Here is a 15,791-nt window from a genome sequence, read left to right as displayed (position 1 = left end):
AGGCCATATTTTAGAAAATGATACATGTAACAATATGTCTTAATGGTTTATATGAATTCATTACTGGTTTTTCCAAGTAGAACTTTTATTTTTAATGATGTGGTTTATTTTATTAATATTTAATATTTAAATAAATTTGTGCTTTCACCTATTACCCAAAATAAAAGATTTTGTTAGTCAAGGTTTAAGACTATTTTATGCACCTAAAATGTATATTTTTAACTCTTAAATTAGTAAGTGCAGCAAAATTTCCAAAATGTGAACAATTATTAATAAATGGAATGAGAAAAATTTATTACTTCATGTTACACCACTTATCTAAGGTTTTACCTTAAATTTTGGTGGTGTATTTAATATCCACTTTAAAGAAGTTCATTTAATGATTCCATTACAGACATGAAAAGCAAAGATTCATTGTTAAATTATAAAATGTTGCCTATAAAAATATACTATGCTGTCATATGTTTAATATGATTAAACATTAATTCATTAATGTTCCGTTTGTAAACTGCTTTGTAAAGTGAGAATAGACTTGTCAAGAAAAAAATAACTTACCAATAAATATTTAATACATAGTAAGCAAGGCCTTTTACATTGAAATACTTCTTTCTTTCTAATGTTATAAACATATATATATTATATTAACTAATCAAAGTTTGTGGTATCTCTAAATAACTCTAAAATAAAGACACAATAGTTGTATTTTCCTTCTCCTACATTTTAGGTCTAAGGTAAGGACTTATTTTTTCTTTAGGCTTACTCTATACTTGGAAGACAATATTGGAGTTCTTTCAAAATATTAGTATTGAATGAGAATCTGTCATATGTGAAAAACTTCTTTTAAAATAATAGTGGGTAATCTAATTCACTCAGCGAAATTGCTAGTCTCCTGGTAATAATTAACCTTAATAGCCCAGAGTGAGTTTTCCTGATTGTAAAGTTCAGATCATAATAACAGTTTTTCTTTTTAAAATTTGATACCACTTTGTAAAATAAAATATCTTTTAAAAAAATTTATTTTCCTAAAATTGCTGGAAGTCTTTGAGAGTTTGTATGTTCACAAGATGAACTTGATATCAGTAGTAGCAATTAGAAATAAGACTATCTGTGATATCTCTGAAAATGATAAGTAATCAGAGCAATGAAAAATTCAAATATACATTTGCTTTGCACATAACTACTTCACTGCTGGTGGATACATGAAAGAGGAACCCATACTATTCTGGCTGATGCCCAGCTCCCCAGGAATTAGTGGGATATAGTGCTGGACATGACGTTACCTTGAGTACATGACAGTCAGCCCCTAACCAGGCTCTGATTTCCAAGCCTAGGAGGTATTCGCTGAATTTCAGTCCTTGGGTAAGATATGAACTTGTGGTAATTGGGCCATTTTTGTCAAATGTCTCCACTATTCTTTTCTTTCCCAGTTTCGTTTGACTTTATTAGTGGTGTTGGTCTTTTTTTAAAAAAAAATATTTAAAAATGCAAAATAAGCAGCCAAAGCTGCTGGTCAACTGATCGTCTCGGGAGTGTGCTAGTGTTTCTGTGTCCGTGTGTGTCTGACAGGGCCTAGGAGCAGCTACATCAGAAAGGTACTTTCCATTTGTTTTTTTCCTTACAGAGTGGTAGGCAGAGTCTGGAACTGGAGTTGGCTGTCATGTCCAAGTTTGTTTGCTTTAAATTTTTGTTTGTTTGTTTGAAATTGCAAGGGTAAGATGAACTGTGGTTCAAGATGGGCTTTTCTGATGTCGTAGAGTCATAATATCACTTAGTTTTCAATGTTAACATGCATAATGAATAAATTTGTTTTTTTCATTTCATCTAAAGATGTGTTACCTCTTTGTATCAATTATTATATTAAAGACCTGACTGTAAACAAAAAGGCAAAAAAGGAGTCCATCTTTGCCTCATTCCATTTTACTAAAAACATTAAATATTAGCTACTTTGTAGCTCAATCTTTTCTAATTATAGAGTCAAAATGAGTAAAAGTTAATGGTAATATGTTATATACACATTTAAAAGTTTAGTGTCTATCTTTAGGAAAAGCCCACATTCTGATATGCCATCACATCAATATTAAAGTCACAATAATGTGGTAAAATAATAATTAAGATTTAATAAAAACAAAAACAAACCAAAATTTAAAAATTGTTAGCATTTTCTTTTACAATCTAAGTGAATTTAAATTTATAATTATCAAAAGTAAATTCTAATACTCAGGTCTTATTCTTTTATTAATACCATGGGCAGGCAACTCCAGCCATGTAATATGATATAGTCATGAAATATTAACATATATGTAAAATAAATTTGTGACATTTATTCTTATCCTAATTTCTTTCATTGAGGCTAACCATAGTGATGGGAGATATTTGCTTATACACAAGGAACTAATTTGCTATCTTGGTTTAAAACAAATACTTGAATAAAACCCCACATCATCTGAAGGAATGTGGGTAACTAAAATGATTTTACTATTGTATAATAATATATACTAATAACATTACTTTAAAAATGATGAGACAAAATATTTGAGCTATTTGCACATGTAAAATGAAACTACATAAAGCGTTAAGAAAGTAGATTTAAATATATATTTAATCATGTCTTCTGAAAATTAAATAATTAGAATATGGAAAACTATGCATATGGTTTATAAACTGGAGAGAATTTTTTCCTTCTCCGAAGTGTTATGTTTATATCGAACTTTTATATTTGTTATTTTTTACCAGTACATTGCCCTGTCTCAGGTGGGACTACGGTCTCCTGTCACTATATCTAAAGACAAGTGTTCTAGGAGATTATCTATGATCTGAAATTAGCCTCTTCTCTCTCAATGATTGTTGCTTGCTTATGAAAGCAATACATCAATTTCTGACTTAAACTTTTATTATGCAGTGATTCCATTCTGCCCCTATGACAAAAAGTATCTGATTGCTGATCAAATTCTTTGTATTCGTTTCACCTTTCCCCCAATCTCTGTTAGGTTCTGAGCTCATGCCCAAAGCGCTCTCCACCAGGATAGTGGGAGGCATTTGGTGGTTTTTCACACTTATCATCATTTCTTCATATACTGCTAACTTAGCCGCCTTTCTGACAGTGGAACGCATGGAATCCCCTATTGACTCCGCTGATGATTTAGCTAAACAAACCAAGATAGAGTATGGAGCTGTAGAAGATGGTGCAACCATGACTTTTTTCAAGGTAAGTCCCATTTGTTAACCAAAACTTATTTATTAAAATGATAAAGCATAGAACACCATTTTTTCTATTCATGAATATAAGGGTGTAACAATACTATTATTTAAGCCTAACAGTTAATAACGTATAACTGAAAGGGTAGAGAGTTGTGCAAGTAAGTATATGATCATCAAAACAAATCATATAAATACTTGGAAATGGAGTTTATACTTTACATGTGTTCTGTTCTTAACTTAAAAGGACAATCTCTCCAAAGGTAACAACTTCTTTTCTCAAAAGATTTTTAGCTTTGAATGAAAAAGTAATGTATTTATTGAAAGTTGAATAGTAGTAGATTCAGATTTTACAAGACTTGGTTATTCCAGAACAAAATACTCACATGTAGGAATAAGTTTCCAATAAGCACAGTTATTTGTACTTAGGCACAGAATCTGAAACAGGTGACCCTGTTGAATTCATAGTGGTTTCTTGAGGGAAAGGTCTGTGGAGCATTTTCTTAGAAGATGTAATAATATGATGTTTCTGGCATTCAGAGTGTGTTGACTTCCTCTTTGTTATTCTTCTCTCCCTACTCCTGCTCATCTTATTGTGCCAAAGTAGGACAGGTAGGGAGATTTCACTTTAAGGAGTCAGTATCACTTTGTTGCATCAAGTGCTTTCGCACGCTTTGTAGGTTGGGTAAATTTTTAAGGATTGGTATTTCCTTTTAGTTCATATGACTGCAATTGGCAGTTCAAATGTATAGAACTAATAGAAAATAAAATTGTCTCAAGCTGTAAAATTCTTTCATCAATCATGCATGAGGTGCTTATTAGTGCCAGAAACTTCATTACTCACTGGGTACACTACAGGAAGTAGACCTGATTATCACTCCCAAAGACAGGCAGAAGAGTAAATCAACAATCATGAACCAGCTTTTATGTGACTTCAGCAACTTTGACAAATAATACAATTTCCTTTGCAAAAATTCTTATGAAGTTAGGTAGGCTTTTAAAGGCTTTTGAAGGAAACCAATTTTTTGAATAATGATAGATTTTATTTACATGATTCAATATCATTTTTTATTTTAATTATTTTCAAATGAATTTGGCATTGACTGTGTTAAAGATTTGATATGTATTTCACATTTAACTGGAAAATCATTATTATTTAATGAAATTTATTGAATGAACAAATATGAGCAAAACATTTTATCATGTTGTGTTCTTTGACAATACCAAGTGCAATGGGTCAATTTTTCCCCAATAAAGTACTTAGAATTTTTAAAGATGACCTTTCTTAAAAAACATTTTTTGAACTTTGTGGGTTTTTTAAAATCAGATATTGAAACTCCTCGATGAACTTTGCAAGGAGCAAATTTATGATACATTTAAATTATTAAAATATCCAGTGGAATTTTGAAGTTTAGTTTATAAAATAACACAAATAATGTATCAAACAGAATGATTTTCACACCAGAGGTTATTATTTCTATTCAACAAATAATTTATGCCCTTAATTTTATTTTGTGTCCCAAAAATGTAGATTTCTTCTTTCAAAGCACTAACATACTATGAGCAAAACTTATCTTGGAAAAAACCAATTCCAAAACAAATTTTTTCCTCATATCAGTTTTCTTTTCTAAGTTTATTTTCTTCCTTATGAATCTTTTGTTTTTTATTTTATTCGTAGTTCAATTGTTCTCTGCTGTGTCATTTTTGTCTACCTTCACTTTTCCTTGCTGCTGATGTTTCTTCTTACTCTTTCACTTCTTGTTTTTCTATCTTGCACACAAAGGTGCTTCTAGAACATGTAGAAAATTAACATGAAGCAACTTTCTGCTTCCAACAACACAGATTTCCTTTAGAATTGACACTTTCTGAAAAGTACACTGGTTACAATAACAGTCATCCAGGGATATTCACTGAGTTGACAATTACCTTATGTTGCTAAATTTATCACATGCTGCATTCTTACTGTAGAAATTAGAAAAAAAATAATGCTTACAGAACACATTAAATGTTGACTTTTCCTTTGGTTACGTTAGTGTACCCTTAAAAGATTCAAATTTCAACTTCGTATTTTGGCTTATTAAACTATACAGATATACCCGCCATGGTGTGAAATTTAAAAAAAAAGATCTAGAAACCTCAAATCAAATAAATAAATGCTCATTTTGAAACTACAAGGAACAAGGGACTTTTATGTGTTGTCTATTTATATTTGATAACATTCTATTTTTTAATTAACAACCACACATGCAAACTCTCTAGGAAGCACCCTTAAGGCTTTACTTCTAAAGGAATTTCCATCATGTTTTTACTAACTTAACAAGACCCTGCTGTTAACTAATTGCTCTGCATTGCTCAGTTCAAGAAAATTATTTAAAAAATGATATAGTTTTGTTCATACAAGCAAGAAGAACTAGCTCAAGACATCTGGCCTTAAAGTGGGTAAGTTCATAGTATCGCAGAGACACAAGCAGAATTGCATAGCTATTCTACATCATTGAATAATTCCATTTCCAAAGACAATACTTAATTTTGCTCATTGAGCTCATATGTACACTCTCCAAAATTTCTTCCTTTCTGTCTTCCTTATCCATTTTACTGTGCATGAAGATTCTCTGCAGGGGTAAATGTAAAGCCACAACTGGCAAAATCAAAATCACAGTGACAGTGGATTTTTTGTGTTATTCGATGGAAACAAAAGAAAACTGCAACATGCCTTGTTCTTAATCACAATTAGATAATAAAGTAATTGAGGGTACAGGGATTTCTTGAAAAATATTAAAGGAGAAATCAAAACTCCTTCTTAGTACCTGAGTTTATATACTAGAAATGATAATCTCATCCCAGGGTTAAACATGATGCAAAATGTTGCCAAGCAACAAGCACACTCTTTTCTCTCTGAAGTGTAAAGTTTAGGAGAATGAGTACATTAGATTAAAGAGTCAAAAATAACTTAGCTACAGCCTGTAGGTGTGATGGCCTCTTTTGAGAATCATTATGTTCTTAAAAGGATTCAAATGTTTTAGAAAATGATATGGAGTAACCTTGTTTCTATGTAACCCATGACTCAGGGATTTCAGTTTTAACAAATTTTCTGTCTTTGATCTACTTGAAGTTTCTGACTTTGCCACATACACTAATATAGTCTGTCCATTAAGAAGAATGGTATCAAGTAAGGACCATGCCTTTTGTATGATTAATAACAAAACTCTCTTACATAGTAATAGGTAATGTAAGTGGTATCAAATTGCTAATGTTCGTAGCTTAATTTTTCTAAAAACAAAACAAAAGCCCACAGCTATAGAAACCTGAGGTTAATTCCTGACTCTACCACCCACTAGCTGTATTTACACAGCTCTCTATAACCCTCTGACTCCTCTCATCTTCAAATTGGAGTTACTGACAGGTCAATTGAATGATTTTGAGTATATTTAAAGAGATCACACTATATTTATCTAATTTAGGGCAGGAGATGTGACTCGTGTAGAGAGCTTGCCTAGCAAACATGAAGCTCTCAGTTCAGTCCCTCATATGCCAGAAAAATTCTCTATTTTAAATTGCTTCATTCTTCTGACTATTGGTGCCATAAAAAGGAACAATTAGATAAATGAAGTTAAAAAAAACCTATGAATGAGTTTTTATAAAACATTTTCTTAACTATGTATTTTCAAACAATGATACATCAAGGTACAATTAACAATTGTTTTGAGAATTTATATCAAATCTCTGATAAAGAAAAATTTAAAACTATTTTATATAAAAATGCACATACTTAATTTTAATTATTTTAAACTAATAATTATGATGCACTATTTTAATTTTTTGTGTGTGTGTATGTGATATTGAGTCTTGAAATCAGGGTCTACACCTTGAGCCACTTCACCAGCCCTTTTTTATGACAGGTTTTTTCAAGATAGGGGCTCGCAAACCATTTGCCCAGGTTGGCTTCACACTGTAATCCTCCTGATCTCTGCCTCCCTAGTAGCTAAGATTACAGGTGTGAGTCACCAGCACCCAGCAAATAATGTACTGCTTTAGTTAGATTACCATGCACCTTATGGTCTCAGTCATGAGATGTATAGTCCAAGTAAGAAATTAAGTTTTCAGCTTGGAGTGACTCATGTCTGCCTATAATTATAGCAAATTGAGAGGTAGAGGTAGAGAATTGGTCCAAGGCCAGTCCTAGCAAATGCAAGAGACCCTGTGTGAAAAACAAAGTAAAAGTCAAAGGACTCAAGTGCCAGAGCATTTGTTTAGCAAACATAAGGTCCCAAGTTCAATCCCCAGTACTTGTCAAGAGAAAAAAAAGAAATTAAGTTTTTATTCAATAAATACTTACTTATCTTCTCTTCTGCAGCAAGAATTTTGTTAACTCTTAAATGCAGGTAGGCATTATACATCTCTAAACACATCCCAGTCAATATCTGTACATTCTACCTTCTGTGTATCTATTTGCTTTACTACTCTCCTACTTCAATCCAGTGTCATCTCTGCCAGGATTTTTCACTTACTATCTAACTTTTCATTTTCCCAGTTTTACCTGTATTGTTACTATAGTGACTTAAAGCTCTTCAGAAGGACTTCCTCCCATTTGCTTTAGGATAAGAATGTAGCTCCATAACACATTTGTTTACAAAGCACATCAAGGTCTGGTTTTCTATTCACTTTCTCTCATACTCTAAACTCCAAGAGAACTGGTTTATTTTTAGTCTCTCCTTCTCCCAGGCCTCTTATGTTTTTTGTTCATCACCATCCTTCCCTACCAAACTAATTAGTTATATGTCTGTTTTATCCCCTAGATCCTTATTTATTCTTCACTTTTTCCTGGGAAAATTTCCTGACCCTTTTTCAGACACAAACCTACCCAATCGGGATAAGGTGCCCCTCTCTCTTTGTTCTCCAAGCATTTTATTTTCATTAAATTATTAATTTAAGACACATTTTCTTGGTTCTTCTATGTTTCTGCACTATACTGCACTGTAGGATATATAAAATAAATGAATGAATCTGTATCACCCTTCTATCTCTAATCCTTAGCACTGAGTTTGCATGTCATATACTTATATGAATTATCATTTGTTACAATAATATTGCTTAACAATCAATCAGAACTTTTTAATCACTTGTAACATAAACCTTCATTTAACTTACAAGTAAGGTAGACACTTAGGAGCCCAGAGCCTTTACTACATTTTGAAATGACAGTTTCTTTTTATACTAGGGTGGAGATCCTTTTGCCAACGCAAAGTTTGTGAGTTTTTAAATTTAATTTTACTTATTTTATTTGTTATTACTGCTATGGATGGAACCTAGGGCCTTACCCATACTAGGCCAGTAGTTTACTACTTAGCTATAGCCCAAGCCCCTTATGGACTTTAAATACGTTCAATTGAGTCTACCTCAATTGGTCTAAGAGTCATATCCATAATTCTTTGTAACACATGGTATCCTGTCTTTAGACATAATCATTACTGCTTTAGGGTAAAAGTGCTTTATTCAAAGGAAAAAGTCATTGCTGTAAAGTAACATGTTCTAATTAAGGCCTGAATTCAAGTTCAGACAACATTGAGAAGTTTAACTAGCTGGAACCACTGAAGATTAGAAATGGCTACAGTACCTATCTATACAAGCTTTAGTCCTTCTATATCACCTCTAAACTGTTTGCAAATTGTTCAGTTTTTTTTATGTCTTTTTCCTCTCCACCTCTAGTTTGTAGTTATTATTTTATCTTTTTTCTCATGAAACCTTACCTGTGTAGCTGAAACTGACTGCTGATACTCTGAATATTTTGCCACTTTATTTGGCTATCTCTTTGGCTAAATCTAACAATTATAAGTATATTTTCAGTCTTTTGAAAATTTTCACAAGCACACTTTTAAAAACTATATTCAGAGTCTTCCAGTTTTTCAGTCTCCTTTAATGATTTCATTGTCATCTGGTGGGTGTGCACTAAGTCAGTGTTTTATATTTAGATTGTTCTCTATGGAAGGACTTACTGCTCTTTACCAAATTCTATACACTCACTTGCAAGATTAATGATGCCATAAATCAAGTTGCATTGATGGAAAACCTATGATATGGGTTTTTTTTAATTATTATACATTTATTCACATGTACATACATTGTTTGGCTCATTTCTCCCTCCTATCCCCACTGGTACCCTTTCTCCCCCTCTCCCCTCCCTTCCAGGCAGAACCTGTTCTGAGCTTTTTCTCCAGTTCCATTGAAGAGTAAAAATAAGCAATAATAAGAAAGACATAGCATTTTTGCTAGTTAAGATAAGAACAGCTATACAGAGAGATTCCTAGCATTGCTTTCATGTACAAATGTGTTGCTTTCAAAATTTTGTTATTTAGTAGATGGGCATATTTCTTTAAAAAAAAATGCACCCTTCTGTGTCATTTTCATTCTAACCATTGGTTGAAAGTCATTGTATTTGCAAGTGTAAATAATGAAGTTAGAAAAGCCAGCAAGTGCATTCTAAATACAGCTCATTAATTCTTTTAGCAATCCTAGCCCTTAAGAAAGGTAGGATGCAAATCTTATATGGTCTCTTAACAGATGAGGAAACTGGGCCATAGAGAGGTTAAATGACTTTTTAATTATGAAAACAATACTCAAGAAGCTCATTGTATTATGATAAAATTAGTAATGGAAGATACCATGCCACAACCATCATTATACAGAAGATCTAAGTGCATTAATATTTTGGTTCTCCCAAATGGCCTCAACTGTTTGATGATATTAAATTTATAAAGCATTTACTTTTTGCCATTGGGGCAGGCAGAGCTACAACATGTTCTTTATAGTCTGGCACATACTCTACTGTTATCAGTTCAGTGATCTCCTAAAATTAAATTATACTGGGATGATAGTATAGGTTTTAAAACCAGAGTAACTAGTCTGGCATGCCTGCAATGATAGTTTTGAGAGTTTGAGTGACTTTGCATCTTAAAGACTAGAAGAACATATTTAATTTTTAAATTGAGGGATAGAATGTAAAGAGTTTCTGATTTACAGCGTATGCTTAATGAGTTGATTTACAAAAACATATCATATACCATTGCTCATTATTCTTTAATGTTTGCAAATAATAATTTTTATGCTATTTTTATTACCAACAAACCAGTGGTTTAACACAAATATGGGATATTTATTGTAACAAGTTCAATAATTATTTTCCAGCATATGGACAGAAATTGGATTACATCTTTCAATGTGTACATTCTTACTAGCCTTATATAGGTTATAATTATTTCCTACCAGGAAGATTTCTTTCATAATATGATAATTATAAATTCTTTATGGTATTTCAGTAAGTCCAGGGATGACCTTTTAATGCTTAGTACCTACTGATGTCAAGTAGCCTTGTTTATTTAGGTGTCATTAACCTGACACATAGTTTTGTTTTAGGTCTTATTACACATCAGAGTCATTCTAAGCTTAGTAAATCCATGTCCTTTTCTCCTCAATAGTTCACGGAGAAAAGTTCTCAAACCTTAGCTCATAAGTGATACAGTATTTGTTCCTTAAAAATGAAATATTTGGTCATTCTTGATTTCCCTTTCTGAGATCTATTGACAGTGTATTCCTTTCCTGATAGACTTTTGTGTTACTTTCAAAAATGAAACTATTAACATGAGAATAGGTACACTAGCATGAAAAACTTGTAAATGAAGTTTTTGACTTTTTTTTTGCAGTATTGGGGCTTGAACTCTGGGCCTATACCTTGAACTACTCTACCAGTCCTTCTTTGTAAAGGATGTTTTCCAGATAGGGTCTTGTGAACCATTTGCCCCGAATGGCTTCAAACCATGGTCTTCCTGATCTCTGCCTCCTGAGTAGCTAGGATTACAGGTGTGAGTCACTGGTGCCCAGCTAGTTTTTGATTTTTGATAGGTTGTACCTCTGTATGTACATATCACAAATTCTAAGCCATTGTCTAGCAAAGTTAATGGTAATGTCTATTTTATCAGGCTCTTCAGTTTAACAACTAATTTAACTTATGTAAGCAGTGTTAGTTTGCTTGTTCATTTCTATCAGAATTACAGAAAATGTGGCTCACTATAGCCAGTATGGCTGGATGGCATGTATGTCTCTTGGAAAAAAGAGTCCTTTCCATGATAGGAAACCATGTCACTATGATAAATAAGAGTATGGATTTCAAATAAATTATGACTCTGAAGGTTAGAGTCATAATTGTGACTCACTTGAGCATACTGTCTACTATGTTTCACCCATCTATAAGCTATCCATTTGTGATTAAGTACTAGAGAACTAATGTGTAGCAAGGTAAGGATAGTTAGTAATAATTTACTACAAGAACAGAACTTGAGGTAGCTTGAGTATTCTCAGCATACATGCATACAAAAACATGTAACCATGATTGTACCTACTTCTATTTCTTTCAGTTAGGATGATAGGCACATACCATCAAGCCCAGTTTTTTTTTCATTGAGATGGGATCTAGCAAGCTTTTTTGCCCAAAATGGCCTTGAACTATGATCCTTCTATCTTAGCCCCTCACATAGCTGGAATTATAGGCATGCAACACTGGCACATGGCTACATTTTTGTTTTTTGAAGCACATCCCTCACAGAAGGATCAGACTGAGGCATAAAAGGATGGTAAGCCTTTTGGCTATATTCTTATTTTTTACAGGCTACTAGCCAGAATTGTTTTTATATCTTTATCAACAGAAATTTCTTGAGAGTAAATATCTTATTACATGTTCATTTCTGATATGATTCCTGGAGGTCCCCAATAAATAAGCTTTGAGGATTGCCATAGATTGGTATGGAGAAGGTTAGATTTTTATTAGAATTGTATGATAGGGTGAATCCTCACTTATTTGTGTCTGAGTAAAAGATAAGAAAATACATGTTCCAAGGGACCTGGAGAGTAAATGCTCATGTTGCCTTTGTAGGTTCTTCCACCATGAGGTGAGGGAAATAGAAGATATATCCATGAAGGAGTATGATAAAGTCTTGAAGCGTTGTGCATGTGACTTTTGTATTACCTAAAAGGGACTAAATTAAGAAACTATGTCTTTCTAATTCATATTGAAAAGCTTAGTTGACATTAGAAAAATGACACAAATTTGCCTATTCTACTGGTTGTTATTAAGCTGGGGTCTTAGCAAAAAGATCTTTGAGATTGGAGGTTGGTAGTTTTCTTGCCTGAGCTTGTTGTAGGCACTGTAATTTTGGGAAAATATTTCCACTTCTTTCCCTGTTGTGGATAAAATAGCACCTATTTTAACTGATGAAGGTAAATTATCACACAATTCTAATTAACATTTTCCTTTGTGTTACTTGAGATTTTTCTCACTATTGCTTTGTAGAGCTAAACATAACATGCCTCAAACATGAAGTTCTATTCTGACATGGGTGATGAAAAGCCTGATATACTTATCTGTTCTTATCAACTTTCCTGCAAAATATGCATTGAGAAATAACAATGGTTATTTAGAATGCATAGAAACTTCTTTTCTTTGACATATTAAACTTTGTGGATAGCCTTTGTTAAATTTTTCTGTATATTGAAATGAATAAAATAGAACTTACAAGCTTTGTGTGACTGAACACTAATATATCAAAGTAATATTAGAATACTGATTAATAATATTACTGAAATTACAATCTATTCTAGGTATGCTCTCCTTTTCCATCAGACATCTTTTTTAGAATATTTTAGTGAAAATTTTGATAGCCATATAATTTCTCAACATCCCTCAAGTCATTTTTCCTTTTTCTAATGGTATTGTAAAATTGTGGGCAATGCATTCCTATCAACATTAGGTTAACACATAAAATTTTGTTTAATAAAGTTGCTATTTAAAAATTGTTATATTCTTATTAGTATCTAATATGGATTTGATATAAATTATTCCTGCTTGAAATAAATATTTAAAGTGGTTCTTTATCATGCATTCATTTTATTTGCATAAAAGGGAGTTATTTTTACCCAAAGAGGTCATCTCCCTTCCCTCTCTTCTCACCTAACACACAATTTATTGTATGTGAAGCCTGATCCTATGTTTATTACAGGGATTTGCATAAGGCCTACAGGAAACCAACACCATTTTACTATGTTCCCATTGCAAGAAATAAAATAGTGCCTTTGAGTAAAGCTGCTTCATCAGACACTAGCTTAGCATGCCAAGTTACAGCCATCAATGGTGAAACAGCAGATGTGAAGGCTAGTTGGCATCAAAGCATATGAGTCAAAGACTTTCCTATGGGAAAGAAAGTGCTTCATTACACTTTATCTATAGTGAGAACATTGGTTCTATCAAGCTGTCTGAAAATTAGAGTATGATGGGCTTTATTGCCCTAGCTCTGCCAGAGTGAATTCAATAGTTAAAAAGAAAGTAATAACACCATTTGGGGAATTATAAGAAGTGATTAGTGTTTTAGTGTATTTAAACTTGGAAGGAGCAGTAACTTTTATCTTAGAAAGTAGCTTCTCTAAAATATTAGAGGGACAGAAGTTTAATTCCTTTCTAATTGTTACACTTGCAATATGGACTAGTGAAGCTTTGGGACACTTTAACTGTAGAAAGAAGTTATGTATTTGACTGAAGTGTAAAATCTGCTAGACAATGTTTTAATTGCTTTGGAAAGCAAGGGCGTAAGGATGCTGCCAGTCCAGGATACAGTGTGGTTCTTTTCTCTCTCTTGTCTGCCCTTCCCGGCTCTGTGCAAGGACCACTTCTGCTATTTGACAAGTTGGGAAGGCAGCTCAAGCTCCACACTGCACCTCATCAATCTTAGGGGAGAGGGCCCCACAGGGAGTGAGAAAACTCGAAAGTCAGTTAATATAGTGATGTTGAGCTGGCATGTCAAGTGCTGAATAATGGATAATAGTTGTCACTGTAAGAAGTTTATAGCCACTGGTTAGGCAACATTTTGAAGGAAACTCAAGCAACATATATTTTTAGACAGAAAAGATACACTAAGATAAATAATACCCAAACACACCTTGGAATTTTAAAAGCTGTAATGGTTCTTTCTTTAATAAAAATAACTAAAATGAAAATACCATTACTTTTATATAAATTGCTCAATGAAGGCATCATTTGGTATTTAGAACAAAAATACAAAACAAAAAGTCCAAATTCTGAGTTGTTAATGCTTTGGGGAAATTATATTTAGTGGCATTGTGATCAGTCATGCTGACTGATGTCTTTTTTTTTTTTTTCCGAGGAAGTATTCCTACTTTTGAGTAGTAGCAAAGACACAGTGTCTTATTTCTTCACATATTTCATGCTTCAAGACAAATATTACAAGATTGTACTTAATTGCTAATATCCTTGGGAGTTAATTCTCTTGATTTTTCATATCTATGTTATCGTTTTTTGGGGGTATATTCTCTTGTTGCAAATACATTTTAAAATAATTGTCATGTTTGGTCAGCTGAATTTTTTGTTGTTGTTCATTGGATTTCCTATCCATTTCTGAAAGACAAAATGCAGTAACATCACTTTGTTCTTTGTTATTCAGAGCTGATTGAAAATACCACACACTACTTTTTACTTTCCTTCTATGGTAAAGCATAATAGGGTTTACAAATTTTTACTGCTTTTAATTTTATGACTGTTATCATCCTCAGTGTTTAGACTTTTGTTTAATGAATATATGGTATTGTTTTTCCTCTTGGAAGAGGCAAGATGAAAAGCCATTTACCCTTCTGATGCTCAGTGATCTTACCATGTCATCATGAATATTTACAAAAAGTAGACAACTTATAAACTATCTCTGTGTTTATATCCTTCCATTAAATTCCTAATAAATCAGGAAAAGATCAAAATAAATTTTGGAGCTCTTTAAAATAGATGTTGAAAATTTCAAAAAGAATATAATGAATTTCTGAAAAATATTGCTTTAAAAATAAAGCAAGTTAAACATTAAAATGGTAAATTCCTTAGAGAGATCAGATTCTGAAACAACTTCAATCTGTCTTTATGCTGTGGTAGTTGTTTAATTATGTAAAGCAAAAATGGTGAGCACTTTCACTGACGTGCTATATTCAGAGAAATTCCTTAGTAATTTCATCATAAAGACCTTTCCAGATGACTGAATATGTATGCGTGTGTATGTGAGTGTGTCCTGCAAGAATAAGACATGCTATCTCAACTGGAGTTAAATTATGAATGATTATATAATTCACTTTTCTTATGCCTAGTTTCCAGGTTAAAATCTATTTTAAAGAAAGAATAGTTAAGGGTTGCCAGTAAATTATACTTTTTCACTTCTTGACAGCAGTTGAATAATGCTTCTGATTGTTATTAGTCCATTTTATACACAACAGCACTAGTGGAGTTCAGTGAAAAGATTTGATTATCTCTAAATGTAGGTGTTTCATTTATTAAATATTGTAATTACAGCTAATTAGAAGCAGCACAATAAATTAGTTCATTTTGTAGGTCCCTTGACTGTTTTCAGAACTCTATGAGCTTATGCTTCATTTTAATTTATTACAAAAACAATTAAATAAAGGCCAAATAATTGAGAAGCAGCATTAATAGTCAATGAGACTGAATTTAAGTCTATATAATAGTCTAATATCAGCTGGTGATGGTGGCTCATGCCTGCAGT

The 15,791-nt window shown here is 32.5% G+C and overlaps 1 protein-coding gene across 6 annotated transcripts in view; it reads left to right on the top strand.

Moving 5' to 3' along the window:
- The window catches only part of Grik2 (glutamate ionotropic receptor kainate type subunit 2), a 628,064-nt gene that overhangs the window by 486,437 nt on the left and 125,836 nt on the right, over positions 1-15,791 (top strand). For all 6 annotated transcript variants that reach the window (XM_074077776.1, XM_074077791.1, XM_074077781.1 and 3 more), the window contains one exon: positions 2,988-3,205. In XM_074077776.1, coding sequence (XP_073933877.1) covers positions 2,988-3,205 — 218 coding nt within the window. The remainder of the gene's footprint in view (positions 1-2,987; positions 3,206-15,791) is intronic.

This window comes from Castor canadensis, chromosome 1, assembly GCF_047511655.1.
Source record: "Castor canadensis chromosome 1, mCasCan1.hap1v2, whole genome shotgun sequence".
In the NCBI taxonomy this organism is placed as follows: domain Eukaryota; kingdom Metazoa; phylum Chordata; class Mammalia; order Rodentia; family Castoridae; genus Castor; species Castor canadensis.
Note: the sequence above shows the minus strand (reverse complement) of the source record. Positions and strands in the feature narration are given on the sequence as shown.